Source organism: Seriola aureovittata, chromosome 13 (assembly GCF_021018895.1).
Source record: "Seriola aureovittata isolate HTS-2021-v1 ecotype China chromosome 13, ASM2101889v1, whole genome shotgun sequence".
NCBI classification, from domain to species: Eukaryota; Metazoa; Chordata; class Actinopteri; order Carangiformes; family Carangidae; genus Seriola; species Seriola aureovittata.
This window is the reverse complement of record NC_079376.1, coordinates 700,756-716,475: the sequence shown is the minus strand read 5'-3', so window position 1 is coordinate 716,475 and position 15,720 is coordinate 700,756. Positions and strand designations below refer to the sequence as shown.

Below are 15,720 nucleotides of genomic sequence, written 5' to 3'. Positions count from 1 at the left end.
ATCTCAAAGATAAAGTATAAACTGGAGAAGCTATGCTAACAGACAAACAGACAGTCGCAGCGAAGTCCAACAACACTGTTAAACAACCAGTTCAAATAATAATGTTTGGATTTATATACGAGTTGATTTAAAGGAGCTATTTGTAGGTTTTGCTATCGCTACATAGCTAGAGTTAGCATTAACAGCTGTTTACTTACCAGTCTTGCCAAATGAACGCTACTGTGACACGGTATCGGAAAGTGACGAGACGGGCCAGAGCTAGCTGGTTAGCATGCTAACTTCAGTAGAAAGAAAGAAGTGATAGAGATAGAAGCAAAATAAGAGGGTTGGTTTCTGTCACTGGAGACAGTTCTAGGTGATTGATGGAAGGAAGTTTGAGCCTGAATATAATGCTAACGCTAGCTATGTAGCAATAGCAAAACTTACAAATAGCTCCTTTAATATCGAAAACAACACATATAAACTACTCTCTACTCCTCACAGACAGTTTGACAAACATTTAACACTTCAGTGTGTCGACCACTGAAGCCTGTAGAACGTTTTCTAAACAACATAACGATTTAAATGCCCTCAGCCTGTGTGCTGACATCTTTATTCATCTGACATTTATGATTTTGCAGTACATCTCAATTAAACACAAATCAAACACACAGCTCAATTTATCTCCTTTTTTCTCTCTATCGGTTTAAAAGTCAAAGTCCCCAAAATTTGGGGAATTTGTTTTTTCTTTTTCATTCATCAATTGTCGCTACGACTGAGAAAAACTCCAGATGTGTTTTAACCGCTGAGCCCGGTTCTCCTTACACACCCTGCACATGTGGGCACATCTGGAAACAGGCCGGTGATTTTAGTGTCTCAGTATCAGAGATATGAAACCCCAGTGAGCACATGTATAAATAAAATCAACAATATAAATTCAGTGTGGTTTCATTCGGACCCTCTAAGGCCAGTAAATCCTGCGGAAAGCTCGGGGAACATCTGCTCCGACAGTTTCCAGAGGAACACCCCGGCACGTTGCTGGAGTCTGGGCGGGAAATTATCACCACTGTTTGACTGGTAGATTTGTCTGCGCTGCCAAGCTCTTCGTCTTTGGCGGGTTCCCAGCAACACTTTAGAGTTATTTCCTGCTTCTTCTTCTTCTTGTTTTGAAAGTGTTTTTGAAGCCACCGTGGCGACCGGACACCGCGAGTCACCTCCCCTCCTCCGCCTGCAGTCGTTAAAATACCCACAATTCAGCTGTAAACTGTTACGGAATTATAGAAATTAGATAAATTACAGATATAAATTATATACAAGGTTTTCGTGGGTCATCAAATACTCGATTTGATTGGATTAAGCTGATTGATAGCCTCTCCCCTCAGCGCTGAATGTGTTTTTGAATGCGTCTGCAGCGGCAAAACCCAGTTCAGTCATTACCCCCATCTCCCTTATCAGCACAAGGGGAATAAACACAAATCTAATAGAAATTCATTACACAGACCCACATCCACACACACACACTCTCACACACACACTCTCACACACACAGAGCCAACTAGTTTATTAGATTAATAGGCTATGAATGGCTAATACGAATTACCCCCCTCTCTTGTTAATGAGACGCGGAGCAATTTGTATAATTATGTCTGTGGAAGGGAAGAATTCCTGTGTCTAAGCATATTTTTAGACAGCCGAGCTTTCTGAAGGATTTTGATTACGTATTTACTTTGGGGTTTTCAGCTTCGTGCTCTTTCTCTCAGAAGTCGTTTTTGAATAATTCATCGCTTTGTTCCAGAGCGGAATAATTTGTGTTGAGATTTATGAGCAATTGCTTTGGGGTGGGCTGATTTTACTCTTTTTTTTTTTTTTTAAATGATCACAGAACGTGTTCTATCAGAGTCGGGTGTCAGCGTGTCTCTTTCAAACAGAGTCCACACAGCGCTCTCAGGGAGGACACAGGATTTGCGACACGTCTTTTTAAAGAGTTTGGTGCCAAAACAACAACAACAAAAAAAGAAAACCATAACCTATACTCCCTCAGCGTTTGATAGCACAAACTAAAACATTTGCTGCACTTTAAATGATAATAGAAAACCGCCTTTCTTTAACAACAACACACTTATGAACTGGACCCTCTGGATTTTAAACCACGCTGCCTCAGACTTCTGTCTGAACAGAACTCATGTTTGGGTTTTTTTTTTTGGATTGAAAAAGAGGAAAATGTGAATCGTTAAGCTCCGTTTCCTGGAAATTAGTGTCAGTAACATTCGACAAGACGTAATTAGGCAGTTTCAAGAAAGTGACACTTGCTTCGAGGAAGGTTTTGATTGATTTAGGATTCAATATTTGCCGAAATGCCTGTGTATTAAGTGGTGAACACCCACACACAGCATTTAGTCTCAGGGTGAAGTTGTGGATGAAGATTAATCTGTCAGATTCTGAACATGTCCTCTTTATGTCAGCAGTGACCAACCTGAGGAACAGTGACTCGTACACTGAAGATGAGATCAATATAACGATGCTTCCAGTGTTTAGCTACAATCCTTGACTTATTGATTTTCTGTGTGTGACGTCTCGTATCGGATGGGATCGTGTTTATGACCTTTGTCTTTTTTCTTCCTCTCTCCTCTTTCCTCTTCAGGTTCCTGGAAACTTTCTTGAACCGGGTCTGGTCGACCTCCACCAGATCAGCCCGGTCCCGGCCGGTCCCGTGGCACCGGCGCCGGATGACTCCTGGGAATGGGACGAGACCGACATGACGATGACAGAACCAGAGCCGCAGGAAGCACCGGAGCCCGACCTCATGCTCCACCTCCCCTCAGAACCGGATCTGCCTCCGGACGGCGCTCTGTCCAACGGGAATCAGCCGGACAGGGTTCGAACCGGCGTCCCAGCCAATCAGTGTCCTGAGAATATGTCCAGTATTATGAGAGGATCCTCATCAGAGGTCCAGCCCAGCTTGTCCTCCCAACCCGTCCCCCCCAACAACAACATCTACCAGGTGTACAGCCTCCATAACGTGCAGCTCTACAGACAGCCGCCGTTTCCTCACACTCCTTCCTCTCTGCTCAAAACCAAACCAGGGAAACAGAAACAACAACTCCTGCTGAAGAGCCTGAGTAAAGACTCCTCCTTCTCCTCCATCGAGTCCCTCCCAGACCTCCTGGGGGGTCTGGTGTCAAACAGCCAAGGAGGAGATAGGATCACGGGATACCGGGACGGGGAGAGCGAGCGGGAGGGCGGCAGAGGAAGCGGCCAGTCGGCGAACAGTCGGCGGTCAGAGTGCGAGAGTGGGATCGTCAGTGATACGGGAGACATGGAGACGGCGACCAACTCCGAAATCCAGGGAGAGGAAGAGGAGGACGAGGAGGAGAGGAAGGATGGAACCAAGTTCAACCAAAGAATCAAGACGGAGGAGAAAGGATGGAGGAGAAACAGAGAGGAGGAGAAGAGGAGGAGGCACAGGAGGGGAGGAGGGGAGGCGGTCGAGATCCTGATCAACGGGCGAGGGATCCTGACGCCCGCCGACTCTGACTCTGACTTTGAGGTGGGTGGACATTCCTCCAAGCCCTTCAAGCCCCGCAGTGACATCACAGCGTTCAAAGCTGAGCAGTTTAACGGCCTGGAGACGCCTCCCGCCATCAGCCGCCACGCCTCCAGTCCCGTGTTATCCCAGGGCTCCTCTCTGGAGTCGCTGCTGGCGCTGGGCGTGGAGCTGTTTCCCTCCAAAGACCCGCTGCAGCGTAGCGCCTCTCTGGAGAGCTGCCTGGCCCCATGTCGCGGCGCTGAGGCGGAGACCGGGGGCAGCATGGCGAGCCTGGGGGAGCTGGACCTGGGGCAGAGCCGGGAGGTGGATGGAGAAGAAGCGGGGAAGGAGGAGAAGGTTGAACATGCGCAGGGAGAACCGTCCTCCGGGGAGCTGAGCCGAAGAACCCTCGACCTCCTGAAGCGCCTGGAGGACATCCAGAGTCCTCTGGCGGCGAAGATGACCCGCAGCGTTTCTGACATGACGCTTCGGAGCAGCTCCCTGCAGCGGAGCAGACTTCCCGCCTCCCCCTCTCTTGGAGGCCGACACGCGCCCCTCTCTGGGATCTCGGGCTCCTCCCGGAAAGGACCGCCGTCTCTGATCAACGAGAGCTCAGCCACAGCGTCGCTGACGGAGCTGAGCAGCACCGAGGACTCGTCTCTGGGCTCCGAGGATTTCGCCATGCTCAGAAATCAACGCCACATCTTCCTGGATCCCACCATGGCGGCAAACGCCAACTCGGGCTCCTGTAGGAAACGTTGCCATGGAAACAGCCGGGGAGGGCAAGGGATGGATGAAGCGGACGCGGCGAGTCTGAGCATGGTGGTGAACGTGTCTTCGGCGTGCACAGACGAGGACGAGGACGACAGCGACCTCCTTTCATCCTCCACGCTCACGCTCACCGAGGAGGAGCTCGGCGTGCGGGACGGAGAGGACGAGGAGGAGGACAGGCTGAGCGGCGCCTCCTCCGGCAACGAGGACGACGAGGATGACGATGAGGAGGAGATGGAGGGCTCCTACGTGCTGGGGCTGGAGTACATGAAGAGGGAGCTGCAGAGTTGGATCCGATCTCCTCGCACCTCCTCCTCCTCTAAAACCGAGGCGGGCCTCCGTGACGAGCTGCAGTGTGGGACCCACCTGTCCTCCGCCTTCACCGGCTCCTCCCAGAACAAGGAGCCGCACTGTTTTCTGAACCGCTCAGCCGCAAAGCTGATGGAGACCAACGCTAACAGTGGCAACAACAAGGTGAAAAGAGAGAAGAAGGAGCAGCAGGAGGAGGAGGAGGAGGAGAACAGGAGGAACGCCACCAGAAGCTACATCAGCCAGTTTGTAGACGACGTGGAGAACGGGAACGTGGAGCAGAGCTGTTTGAAAGGGAAGGACGAAGACGACGAGCTTCTCAGGGAGGAGTCCAGCGTGTTCACCAAGAAAGGAGAGTCGCTGAGGGAGGTGTACGTGTTCGCCAAAACCGGAGAGTCGATTCAAGACGTCGGCGACCTGATCGTGAAAACAGAATCAAACTCAACCAAGGTGCCGTCTTCATCGCCGACCCGCGAGCTCCTCCCGCTCAAACGCGCTTCCTCATTGGTGGGAGAGCTGCGGGGAGAGCTGCCCTGTCACAGCTCCTCCCTCCCCTCGCCTCCCTCCTTCTCGCCAGTTGAGGACTGCAGATCCCACGATGCTATGCACAACAGCAGGCCGGCGGTCGGCGGCAGGAAGGCCATCACCATTCAGGAGAAGTTCAAGTTCTCGTCGTTCGTTACAGAGGAGACGAGGAGGGAGGTCCGAGACAAGGACTCGTCCCTGCCTCCGAAAAGACGCCACAGCTCCCACTCGTCCTGCTTCCACCACCTCCCCTCCCCCTCCTCCGCCCTGCATCCCTGCGGCGGGGACGAGGGCAAGAAGGAGAACGTGCACGACTTCGTGATGGAGATCATCGACTTGACTTCGCTGGCGCTGAAGAGCAAAGAGGATCAGCCTGAAGAACCGAACCGGGCCGAGACCGGCGGGTCGGGTCCAGACCACAGCTCCGCATCACTGACGCAGATCAGAGACAAGGTGACGTGTTCATGACCAAACTCACTTTACATCACAAACATAAACCTCATTAACCCTCCCAGGTCTGAGGGCGTTCTCATTATTTCTTTATAAGATGAAACCAGGTGTTTTATGTCTCCGACTCTTTACACCGAGCAAACATCATCCGGCCCAAACGCTGAGAAACTGAAGCCCAGTTCCCCCAGTTCATTTCTTCAGATCTCTGCTGAAAACAAACCTTTACTGATGCGATGTGTTCACCAGCGTCTTAGGTTCATTAGAATAGTGCAACACGTGAGTCAGATAGTAGATAAATGTAGAATAAAAGCCTGTTGTCACTTTACTGTAACCAGATTTTAGAGGCTCCAGCTCTGAGTCTCTTACGATCTCACGAGAATATGAAACGGAAAGTGGAGAGTCGACAGATTCAAACAACATTTAAACCACATTTCTGCGCGGCGTCATCACAGAGATATTAATAGAAACATGCGTGGGGCTCAGAAGGTTAAAGAGGAAACAGCTGCTGCAGATGTTGAAAACAAACATCTTTGCAGATGCAGCGTCTGAAGTCTGACCTCGAGGAAAAGTAGTGAAAGTTCTCTCAGTTGATTTGCTCACTGAGTCGCAGTAATTCAATAAATCGCATCACGGATCATAACTTTTAGGATGTAATGACTAATTTCTTCAGTATCTATCGCGAGTGAGGAAAATCTAAAAGCTAATCAGTTCTCAGTCTTCCTTTGATTTCTGAAAAGAAGAAGAAATCAGGCAGAAAAAACTTTGCTCATGTAAAAAGTGTAAAATATTAATATGCAAATGGGGGCTGGGCGGTTTGGTAATCATGTCAGGTGTGTATATAGATATAGATATAGATATAATAGAAAAGGAGAAACAGAGAGAGAGAATGGGTTTAAGGACATGTCACGTCAGAAATACATAAATAAACCTCCTGCTCCTGCTGCTCCTCCTCCAGGTGCTGGAACACTCCCACCGGCCGCTCCACCTGCGTAAGGGAGACTTCTACTCCTACCTGTCTCTCTCCTCCCACGACAGCGACTGCGGCGAGGTCAGTCAGTGCTCCGAGGACAAGAGCTCCACGCCGGCGCCCTACAGCATCCCGTCGTACGTGACGCCGACGCAAGGCCTCCGCAGCCCGAGCCCCCCCGAGCTGTTCACCAGCACCTCCAGACGCTCCTCCCCCATCCTCGACTCCAGGAGCAACCTCTGCGCCCTGGATCTGACGTCAGCTGAGAGCCCCTCCCTGTCCCTGCCCCCCAGCCCTGACATCAGGGATGAGGAGACCCTGTTCGCGGCCTGCACGGAGGAGGTTTACCTGGGCCCGCCCCTCTGCTACAGCATGGCGCCCACCAGGAAGCCGCGGAGGAACCTGCTGAAGGAGGATTTGTCTGGCTGCAGTCCATCGCACTCAGAACCGAACGGTACCTGGCCTCCAGAGGGGCCCGGTTCCAAACCTGGTAATAGTCTGAGCCGCTCGTCAGACCGGGATCACCTGGATTTCCCGGGGTCCGGCCCCACAGTGCCAACAGAAGAGACCCAGAGCTGCTTCCCTCCTCTCCTGGAGCCTGGCTACAGCTCATTTTCCACCTCCTCGCCCTCAGCCACCGTCTCCTCGTCCTCCTCCCGCTCCCTCCGGGGGCCCGGCTCCACACCGAAAGACGGCAGCCCTCCCTCTCCTCCCAATGTGTCCTCTGGCGCCGAGGAAGAGAAGCAAGGTGAGGACCCGTACCTCCTCTGTGATGTCGCTGGAGGAGAAGTCGCGGTCGCTGCGAGTGTCAGTGCGCCGCGGGAGGAGAGGAGTCGTAATGAGGGGCCTCCTTATCTTAATCCCTGGGCGCGTGTCGCCCCGATAGACTCCTCCGCAGCCGAATGTTTGGCAGATACTAAAACGCTTGAATCCAATATGGGCGCCGTAATGACCAAGATAAGTGTCTGCAGCTCCGCTACAAATCCCTCAAAAGAGCCAGCCGCCACGCGTATTAATCCCAAAATTAACTGCTCGGCGATGAGAGAGGCTGATAGGGAGGAGGGGGGGAGGCGAGGAGAGGTGGATGCTCGGCGGGTGAAGCAGGAGGAGAAGGGGAGACGAGGAGGGCGGAGCGGCTCGCAGCAGGAAGCGAAGACAGTGGCGGCAAAGCAGGTTAGTGTTCCACATATTAGCCCGATCCGCTATCTCAGGACATTATACAGGCCTTGATACCGCACTTCACCTCTCTACTCCAGGTATTAGTCCGAGCCGAGCCCCTCGCTGGGGATGAATGTAATGAGGCCGCTGTGCGTTTCTCTCATTTCCATTTCTGAGGCCGGACAGACGTGAGAGGTGCTGATACGCTTCACCTCCCCCCTCCTCCCCCCTCCTCCCCCCTCCTCTACACTCACACCTGTACTTTCTTTTCTCTTTTTCTCCTCTTTCTCCTCATGTTTCTTTTCCTTTCTTCCTTCCTTCTTTTTTCCTCCTTCTCTCTTTTCATCACCTTCACCTCCTCATATCTCCTCCCCTCCTCTGTTTCTCTCCTTTATCTCCTCCTCTCCATTTCACACCCGTACTCTTGTCTCCTTTTCTCCTCTTTCTCCTCATGTTGTTTCTTTCCTCCTGCAGGTATCTCCCCCTCCCTCCCCCTCCCTCCCTCAGGTGTTATTGGAGGGGGGGGGGGGGTTGCAGACTTCTCAGTTCTTCAGTTAAGAGGTTAAGGTCCACAGAACAACATCAGCATAATCACTATCAGTCAGATTTTATTAGGGTTCATCAGCTATGAGCTTTTTCTTCCTGCAGTGATCCTTCTCTTCATGTCGTCGCTGAATTCACCTGTTTCTGCTTCTTTTTAAACTTTCTGTTTCCTCATGCAAATGGATTTTGCTCCTGCTCAGTTAAAGAGGAGCTCAGCTGATCCGCTGCGTGTCTGTCTCATGTTAATGCAGCGAGGTGTCCTGTGTGGGATTTAAACCGCCGTAAATAAGACTTTTACTGCCCTGTAGCACAGAATCAGGTTCATTCATCTTCCGCCGGAGGATCCAGACAATTACTCGGACCGACTCTGGTTTTCCAAACGATCTGCTAATAGACAGCGCGGCGGTTTTCCCTTCGAGGACGAGAATCTATCAACAAGACTTAAGAGTTCCCACGAGTGGCACCTGGATGCTGCGATATTCATTACACCCCCCAGCAGTAAGAGGGACGGGTCACAACAACACTGACCACAATCAAGTCATTTCAGTGGATTAGCTGGTGGGGGCTTTAGTGTAGGAAACTATGAGATCAGCTGTGTCACACTGAGCAGGCTCACACAGCTGTCTGCTCCGAGTGATGCTACAGCTACACTTAGCCAACATGCTAGCTAGGTAAGTTAGCTGCTGGCTAAATCTGACAACGAATCACTTTTGTCAAAGCAGGAAATGAAGCACCTGGTGGTTTATTTTTATTCCAGCATGTGACATGTTTGTGACATGTTTGTGGTTATTGTCTGCTCTCTGCAGTAATTAGCCAGCTCCCTTCTCTCTGCTATAAATGTGATTTAATGAAGGACTGTAGCTCAAGTGAAGCGGGTGATGGCGGCTGTGGTTTCAGTGATGGAGTCTAATGTGTCAAATATCTTAGTATTTGTTTATTATGCAGAAATTTTCTGTTGTCATATTACAAAAAATGTTTTATGGTTTTTATTTCTGAGATTCTTTTTTTTATGTTTTTAAAATTTGATTTATGTATTTTTTTTGTATTTTAAAATGTTTATATTTGTATTTTAGCTTTTTCATATTTTTTGTATGTGGCTCTTTTATTTTTTTATTTTTTAGAATTTATTTTTATTCTCACATTTTTAACTTGAGAATTTTTTTTTAATGTCTGAGTTTTTATTTTTCTGCTAATGAGATTTTATTAATGTGTTTTTGAGATTTTATCTTTTGCACTTTTGAGATGAAGTTTTTTCTCCCTGTGGTCGTGCAGCGGAGGATTCAGAGGTTTGGAGAGAATCCTGACTCTCAGCGGTTTCCTCCTATAGTTTCCTCATTATCTTATAAATTCATTAAAACGGCACAAAACAAAAAGAAAAGACAGAGATGGGGGTCGATGTGCGTCTACATGTATGTGTGCATGTAAGCATGACAGTGTGTGTGTGTGTGTGTGTGTGTGTGAATTGGTAACACTGGTAGACGTATGGGGAGGGATAATAGCTACACAAGTCTTTACAAAGTGATTAGTGGTGAACCAATTAAGAGAGCGTGGTGGAGAGGGGGAGAGAATTGTTTTCGGCCTGATGCTCGTTGTTTTAATTTGCAGCTTTTCATCAGTTTGGGCTCAAAGAAAGAACAAGCCGATTAGAAAACAAAGACAAACAACGTTTCAGCCCGATAATGCTGTTTTGATTTATTCTTCTCTCCCTTCTCTTGTTTGTCTCTCTCCTTTACTCGCTCTCTCACCATCCATCACCACCTCTCTCTCTCTCTCTCTCCCTTTTTGTCACTGTTAAAGAATAAAGTGGGATTTTGTTTAACTTTCATTTGACGAAACCAGTTTCTGTGTCGACTCTCTTCTTCTTCTCTTTCTCTCTTTTTGATCTGTCTCAGCCTTTTCTCTCCCTTTCTCTAATTTGTAACTTCCGTTTTTTCTCCCTCCCTCTCAGGTGAGCGCTCAGTCGGCTGTCAATCATGCCACCAGAGCAGCACAGGGGCGGAGCCAGGCCTCAGTGAGACACCCCGCCTCCAGGACAGGGACAGTTAGGGTAAGTTAACAGCGTCGCTTGAAGGTGATGATGTAATGATGTCACTGCCGATCAACCAATCACAGAGTCAGGACTGAAGACAGAGGCGGTCCTTTTCAAGCTGCGATGTCGTTTCACTAATAAAAACATACACCACACTTTGTATGACACATGCACACGGTATCACTTCTGAACTTTCATATTAATATAACACAATTATATAATATGATTAATAACAACAGTGAAATGTTGAATCCAGATTCAGCTGCTAAAACAAAAGGAACCAGACTCATCAATAATTCATTTTTATTGCAGGTTTCAAAGTCATTTAAGTTCTTTGTGTAACAGGAAATGTATGAAGACGGAGACGAATCAAAGCAGCAGATCTTCCAGTAGAAAATCAACTTTCTGTCGGGAGAAGAAACGTTTCCTGTTGCAGAAATATTTGTTAAGAAATAAATGTTTACAGCACTGACAGTGACGTCGTCAGTATTTACCACTTCAACATTATCAGCTGAAATAAGAATAAATAAACATAAACATATATACAGTATATGTGTGTATATATATATATATATACACATAAGTGTCACGTGACCTCACAGGAATAGTTTCGTCCAGTTCCATGAATTATTGTGTGATTTTAAAAACTCCAGGTTTCACACGAGCAGAGAATTCATTGAGGATTTCTTCTTTTCTGTTTTTAAAATCAAATCAAACCAGGAAGCTGCAGAACACACACACAGATCATCACTGATCTGTGTGTGTGTGTGTGTGTGTGTGTGTGTGTGTGTGTGTGTGTGTGTGTGTGTGTGTGTGTGTGTGTGTGTGTGTGTGTGTGTGTGTGTGTGTGTGTGTGTGTGTGTGTGTGATGTGTGTGTGTGTGTGTGTGTGTGTGTGTGTGTGTGTGTGTGTGTGTGTGTGTGTGTGAGTGTGTGTGTGTGTGTGTGTGTGTGTGTGTGAGTGTGTGTGTGTGTGTGAGTGTGTGTGTGGTGTGTGTGTGTGTGTGTGAGAGATGTGGCCGCCCTATGGGCGCCTCCAGGGCTAAGCAAAACCTACTGCCCCTATACTCCAAACACACACAAACTAACACACACAGACACACACACACACACCCCCGAGGGCAGGGCATAAAAGTCCAGGTAGAAGCTCTGACAGCCCAACAGCTGCAGGTTAGACAGACATGTTGTTCACACACACACACACACACACACACACACACCAGAGGACAAACCTGCATACACACTCACATGCAAAGAAATACACACATGAAAGTGCAAAATCAAGCTCAGTGTATATACACACACACACACACACACACACACACACACACACACACACACACACAACGCATGTAAACCCATGACAAAGGACACACACACCCACACACACACATCATATCAGTGATGCATACAGCTGGTCCTGACCCCCATGGCGTGCCCCAGTCTAGCCCACCTGTTCACACACACAGACACACACACACAGACACACACAGACACACACACACACACACACACACACACACACACACACACACACTCTCTCCTGTGTTTTGCTGCAGACCTTCTGCTGTCTGGGTCACAGAGCACATCATGAGCCGCATTCACGATTGCTTTAATTGCACCTGTGTGTGTGTGTGTGTGTGTGTGTGTGTGTGTGTGTGTGTGTGTGTGTGTGTGTGTGTGTGTGTGTGTGTGTGTCTGTGTGTGTATCTGATACGGGAGGAAGGTGTGTGATGCAGCTGCAGCTGAATATTCAGTCGGATGTTTGAAACAAAAGTAAATTAAATTAAATATCATTTTAACATCAGAACAAATAGATCAAAAAGAGTAAAATAATAGAATTTGTCCAAAAGCAAGTTGAATGTATGAACGAGTTGAAGAGCGCAGGAAGAAGAGATTTCACAACATATCCAGTAACTAACTGATAAAGAATAAAACACAGATGCAAAAACATTAAGTAATAGAAGCCAAAATAAAGTCCAGTGGATGAACTAACGAGCGTTTCCTGTCTTTCTCCGTCCATCAGAGACTTCCTGTGTTGGGAGCTGGAACCTCCAGGATCCAGCTATAAGGGAGCTCTCTCCCTCTCCTCCCCGCTGAGCTGATCTCTCTTCTGGGCTTCGTCTCTCCGGCTGCCTCCTCCTCTCTGCTTCTGGAGCTTGTCACTCCTCTGATCTCCCAGAATTCACAGCTGTTGACCGAACTGATCTTTAAAAGTCTGGACATTTCAGGGTGACCTTCAGGTTGATTCTTATGTGTTGTGAACAGATCCAGCAGGGATCACTGAGCCTGCTCTCCGACAGGTTTGTGATTGGTCGTGAAGCAGCTTGTAGAGTTTGGCTGAGCTTTACATTTCTGAGGACAATATATAGAACTTACATCCGAATACAGTTTCAGCATCATTTCTAAGAGTTAGGAAGAAACGTATGTAGTGAAATTATATCCAACAATTTAAATGTGGAACAAAACAGCGTATTGAGTTTAAAATCAGGTCGAGTTTGAATGAGGAGAGAGATGTTTCACTGAGTCACAGGTCTGAGAGTTACATGTTGTAGTTGTTACATAAGATTCGGCTGAACAGAAAAAAAACACATTCACCGACAGAGAAATGATGCAACACAATCAGATGCATCTTCTTATGAACTTCATGTTTTTTCAGCTTGTTTTGATGCGTCATGGTTTGACACTGCTAGAAGAATTCACTCACGCCACTCGAACTGTGTTAAACTGTATGAATTCACGAGTGTGTGGCATCTGAAGGACAAATGAAACACAGACACTTGTTCGTCTGAGGGCTGATGTGGAGAAATGGTGTTGAGTCGACCTGGAATCAGCTGGATGCTCCTGCTTCACACCCTGATAGACCCGTCTTCCTTATTGTGTTTCCTTATTTATCTTATCTACTTCCTGTTCTTTACTGGACCTGAGTCAGTCTGGTTCTACCTTTACAAAAAATACAAAGTCAATCTGAAGACCAATCAGGAATGAGGACGTTAATCCTCCAACAACCAGAGCAGCTGTTCAGGTTGTTGTAACTCGACTTACAGAAATTAAAAACTGTTAAACTGACGTACTTTTTCAATCATACATCGTAGATAAACTGAGACATTTACCTGAAATCTGACCAGTTGAAAATCTTAGTTTGTCTTTGAGCAACCAGCAGGTTCTGTTCTTCTTCATCCTCATTTTCTGGAGCTACCTCAGTATTGTTCTGCCACCACTGCAACACACACATCTTTGGCCAGTTTGCATGACTTCATGCTGTGTTTGACTTTTTGCGCTGCAGATGTGAACATCTTGTTCTCCTGTAAACGTTCTGTTGCACAAGTAGCATGTTATGTCCTGAGACTACACCTGGGTCTGTGTCTATAGATGATGTCAGTATTCATGTGATTGGTATTTTCACACTTGTAGCTGTGGGAGAAGCTTGATGTCCTGTTGCTGCAGCCTGTGAGTTATACACTAAACTGTCACATCTGGATCCCACAAACACAGAGTCTCTATAATCTGACGAAAGTAAACTTGTTAAAGAAATATGTAAAGGGTGGGAAAAGTTTGTGTTAACCGATAAAAAGAAACCTAGTCCTGATTTACAGATGCATCGCCATTGTTGAGAGACACAAAATACTGTAGAAATTTAGTTAGTGTCAATAAAAGCTACAAATACTAAAACATGTTTAAAAGACCCACATTCACATCAGCACAATCATAATCAAACCTAAATCTTTACGAGATACAAAGAGGCCAATAAGTCGTATTGTAGAAGCTAAACGTTCAAAAATAAAACTGTATTATTGTGATTGAAACGCGAGGTTTGTGGATAGAACGATCTGCGAGGATTCTAGTCAGTCCAGTCAGCACAGTTGGTATTTACCACTCAAGTTCTGCTAGAGAGAGGAGGTAGGGGGAACGCTTGGTGAATCTTCTGTAGACCATCTCATCTGGGGAAGGTCAGGGTCAAGCACAGTTGACATACAGTTTACCATTTCGTCAGTTGTTTCCAGCTCCCATACCATTATTTTTCACAAAAGGCAGGGAGTGGTGAGTCCTCTGGCATGCTCATCCTGCTAGCCTTCGGGTATCACTTACCCTGAATCATTTCTGAGACCCTGAAAAGGGAAAAAAATACTTTTTGTGACCAATCATCATTTTGAGACCCTGATTCATCCTAGGAATTGTTGGATATACCTGCTGCTAGGGTTGTGGAAAGAGTAAATGCGCTCATGATGGAAATACTATCCACAATCATTGGGGTCATCTCGAGCTCTGCCTGAGAACCTGCTGAATGAAACCATTTCCCAAGCTGAAGGTTGAACCAGGCGTCCAAAAATAAAAACTAAGTAGGAACAAAAATGGTAATTTATCTATGCAACACGACCAAAGTTGGCTCAAGCTGAAGTGGTGTTGTTGTGTAGGTGTTAAGATTTGATGACTGTTGACAAGGACGTGTGTTGTTATTAATACTGCTGTATGTACACCACTACTGTACCATGTATTGTTTTCTTTTTTTATTTTCTAGACAACTCCTGAGATGACGATTAGCAGTGACGCTGGGGTTTGGGTTTGGTGTTGAGACGGGTGTGTGTGTGTGTGTGTGTAGGACAAAATAGGGTTTGAAATCTTTAAAATATAATTGTGTGCCTTGCTCTACTGTTACTACTTCTACCTTTTTTTTGTTAATTAAAACCACTGCTTTCCCAGTTAGGTGATGAAAACATGCAACAACAAAAAGAAAAAGAAACAAACAAAAACAGTTTCATGCAAGGTTCATGTTGAGCTTGTGTATATATGAAAAGGTGTAAAACCTTGGTGTAAAATGCAAAGGGAGGAATGCTTGGTGTTTGTGTTTATTTATGTATGTGACCTGTGATGTGAAATATCTTTATTATTAGTATTGGCCATAAAGAGCTTGACTGCATGGTTCCTGCTAACTACAATGTAAAACCAACTGTTGACAAATAAACTTAATTTATTGGAAAAACAAAATTTGGACAAGTGTGATTTGTGCTTCTGTTGTTTTGATTCAATTTTCTTCAGTAAATGCAAAGTTCAGAATGATTCTATAACCATTATGTACAATTCAACAAATTTTTATGGATTATATCCGCTCAATATGTAACAAGGAAGAAATACACTAAAATCTACAGAAAACAATGACTTAAAATATAAAATAAAATATAAATACAAATGCTTGTAAATCAACATGTATAATGATGGTGTGAAATGGACGTCATGACTATACTAAGGCATAAAAAGTCATGAAAACGACATAGTATAGTAAGGCATGAAATGTCATAAAAACGTCATAGTATAGCAAGGCATGAAAACTCATAAATACGTCATAATATAGTAAGGCATAAAAACGTCATAAAAACGACATAGTATAGTAAGTCATTAAAAAGATCATAAAAATGTCATAGCATAGTAAGGCATAAAACGTGATAAAAACGACATAGTATAGGAA

The 15,720-nt window shown here is 46.4% G+C and overlaps 1 protein-coding gene across 1 annotated transcript in view; it reads left to right on the top strand.

The window, feature by feature from the left end:
- The window catches only part of akap6 (A kinase (PRKA) anchor protein 6), a 188,931-nt gene extending 173,689 nt beyond the window's left edge, over window positions 1-15,242 (top strand). The window contains exons 20-23 of the mRNA XM_056392722.1: window positions 2,621-5,563; window positions 6,516-7,700; window positions 10,177-10,275; window positions 12,283-15,242. Coding sequence (XP_056248697.1) covers window positions 2,621-5,563; window positions 6,516-7,700; window positions 10,177-10,275; window positions 12,283-12,327 — 4,272 coding nt within the window. The 3' untranslated portion in view covers window positions 12,328-15,242. The remainder of the gene's footprint in view (window positions 1-2,620; window positions 5,564-6,515; window positions 7,701-10,176; window positions 10,276-12,282) is intronic.
- Window positions 15,243-15,720: the final 478 nt, after the last annotated feature.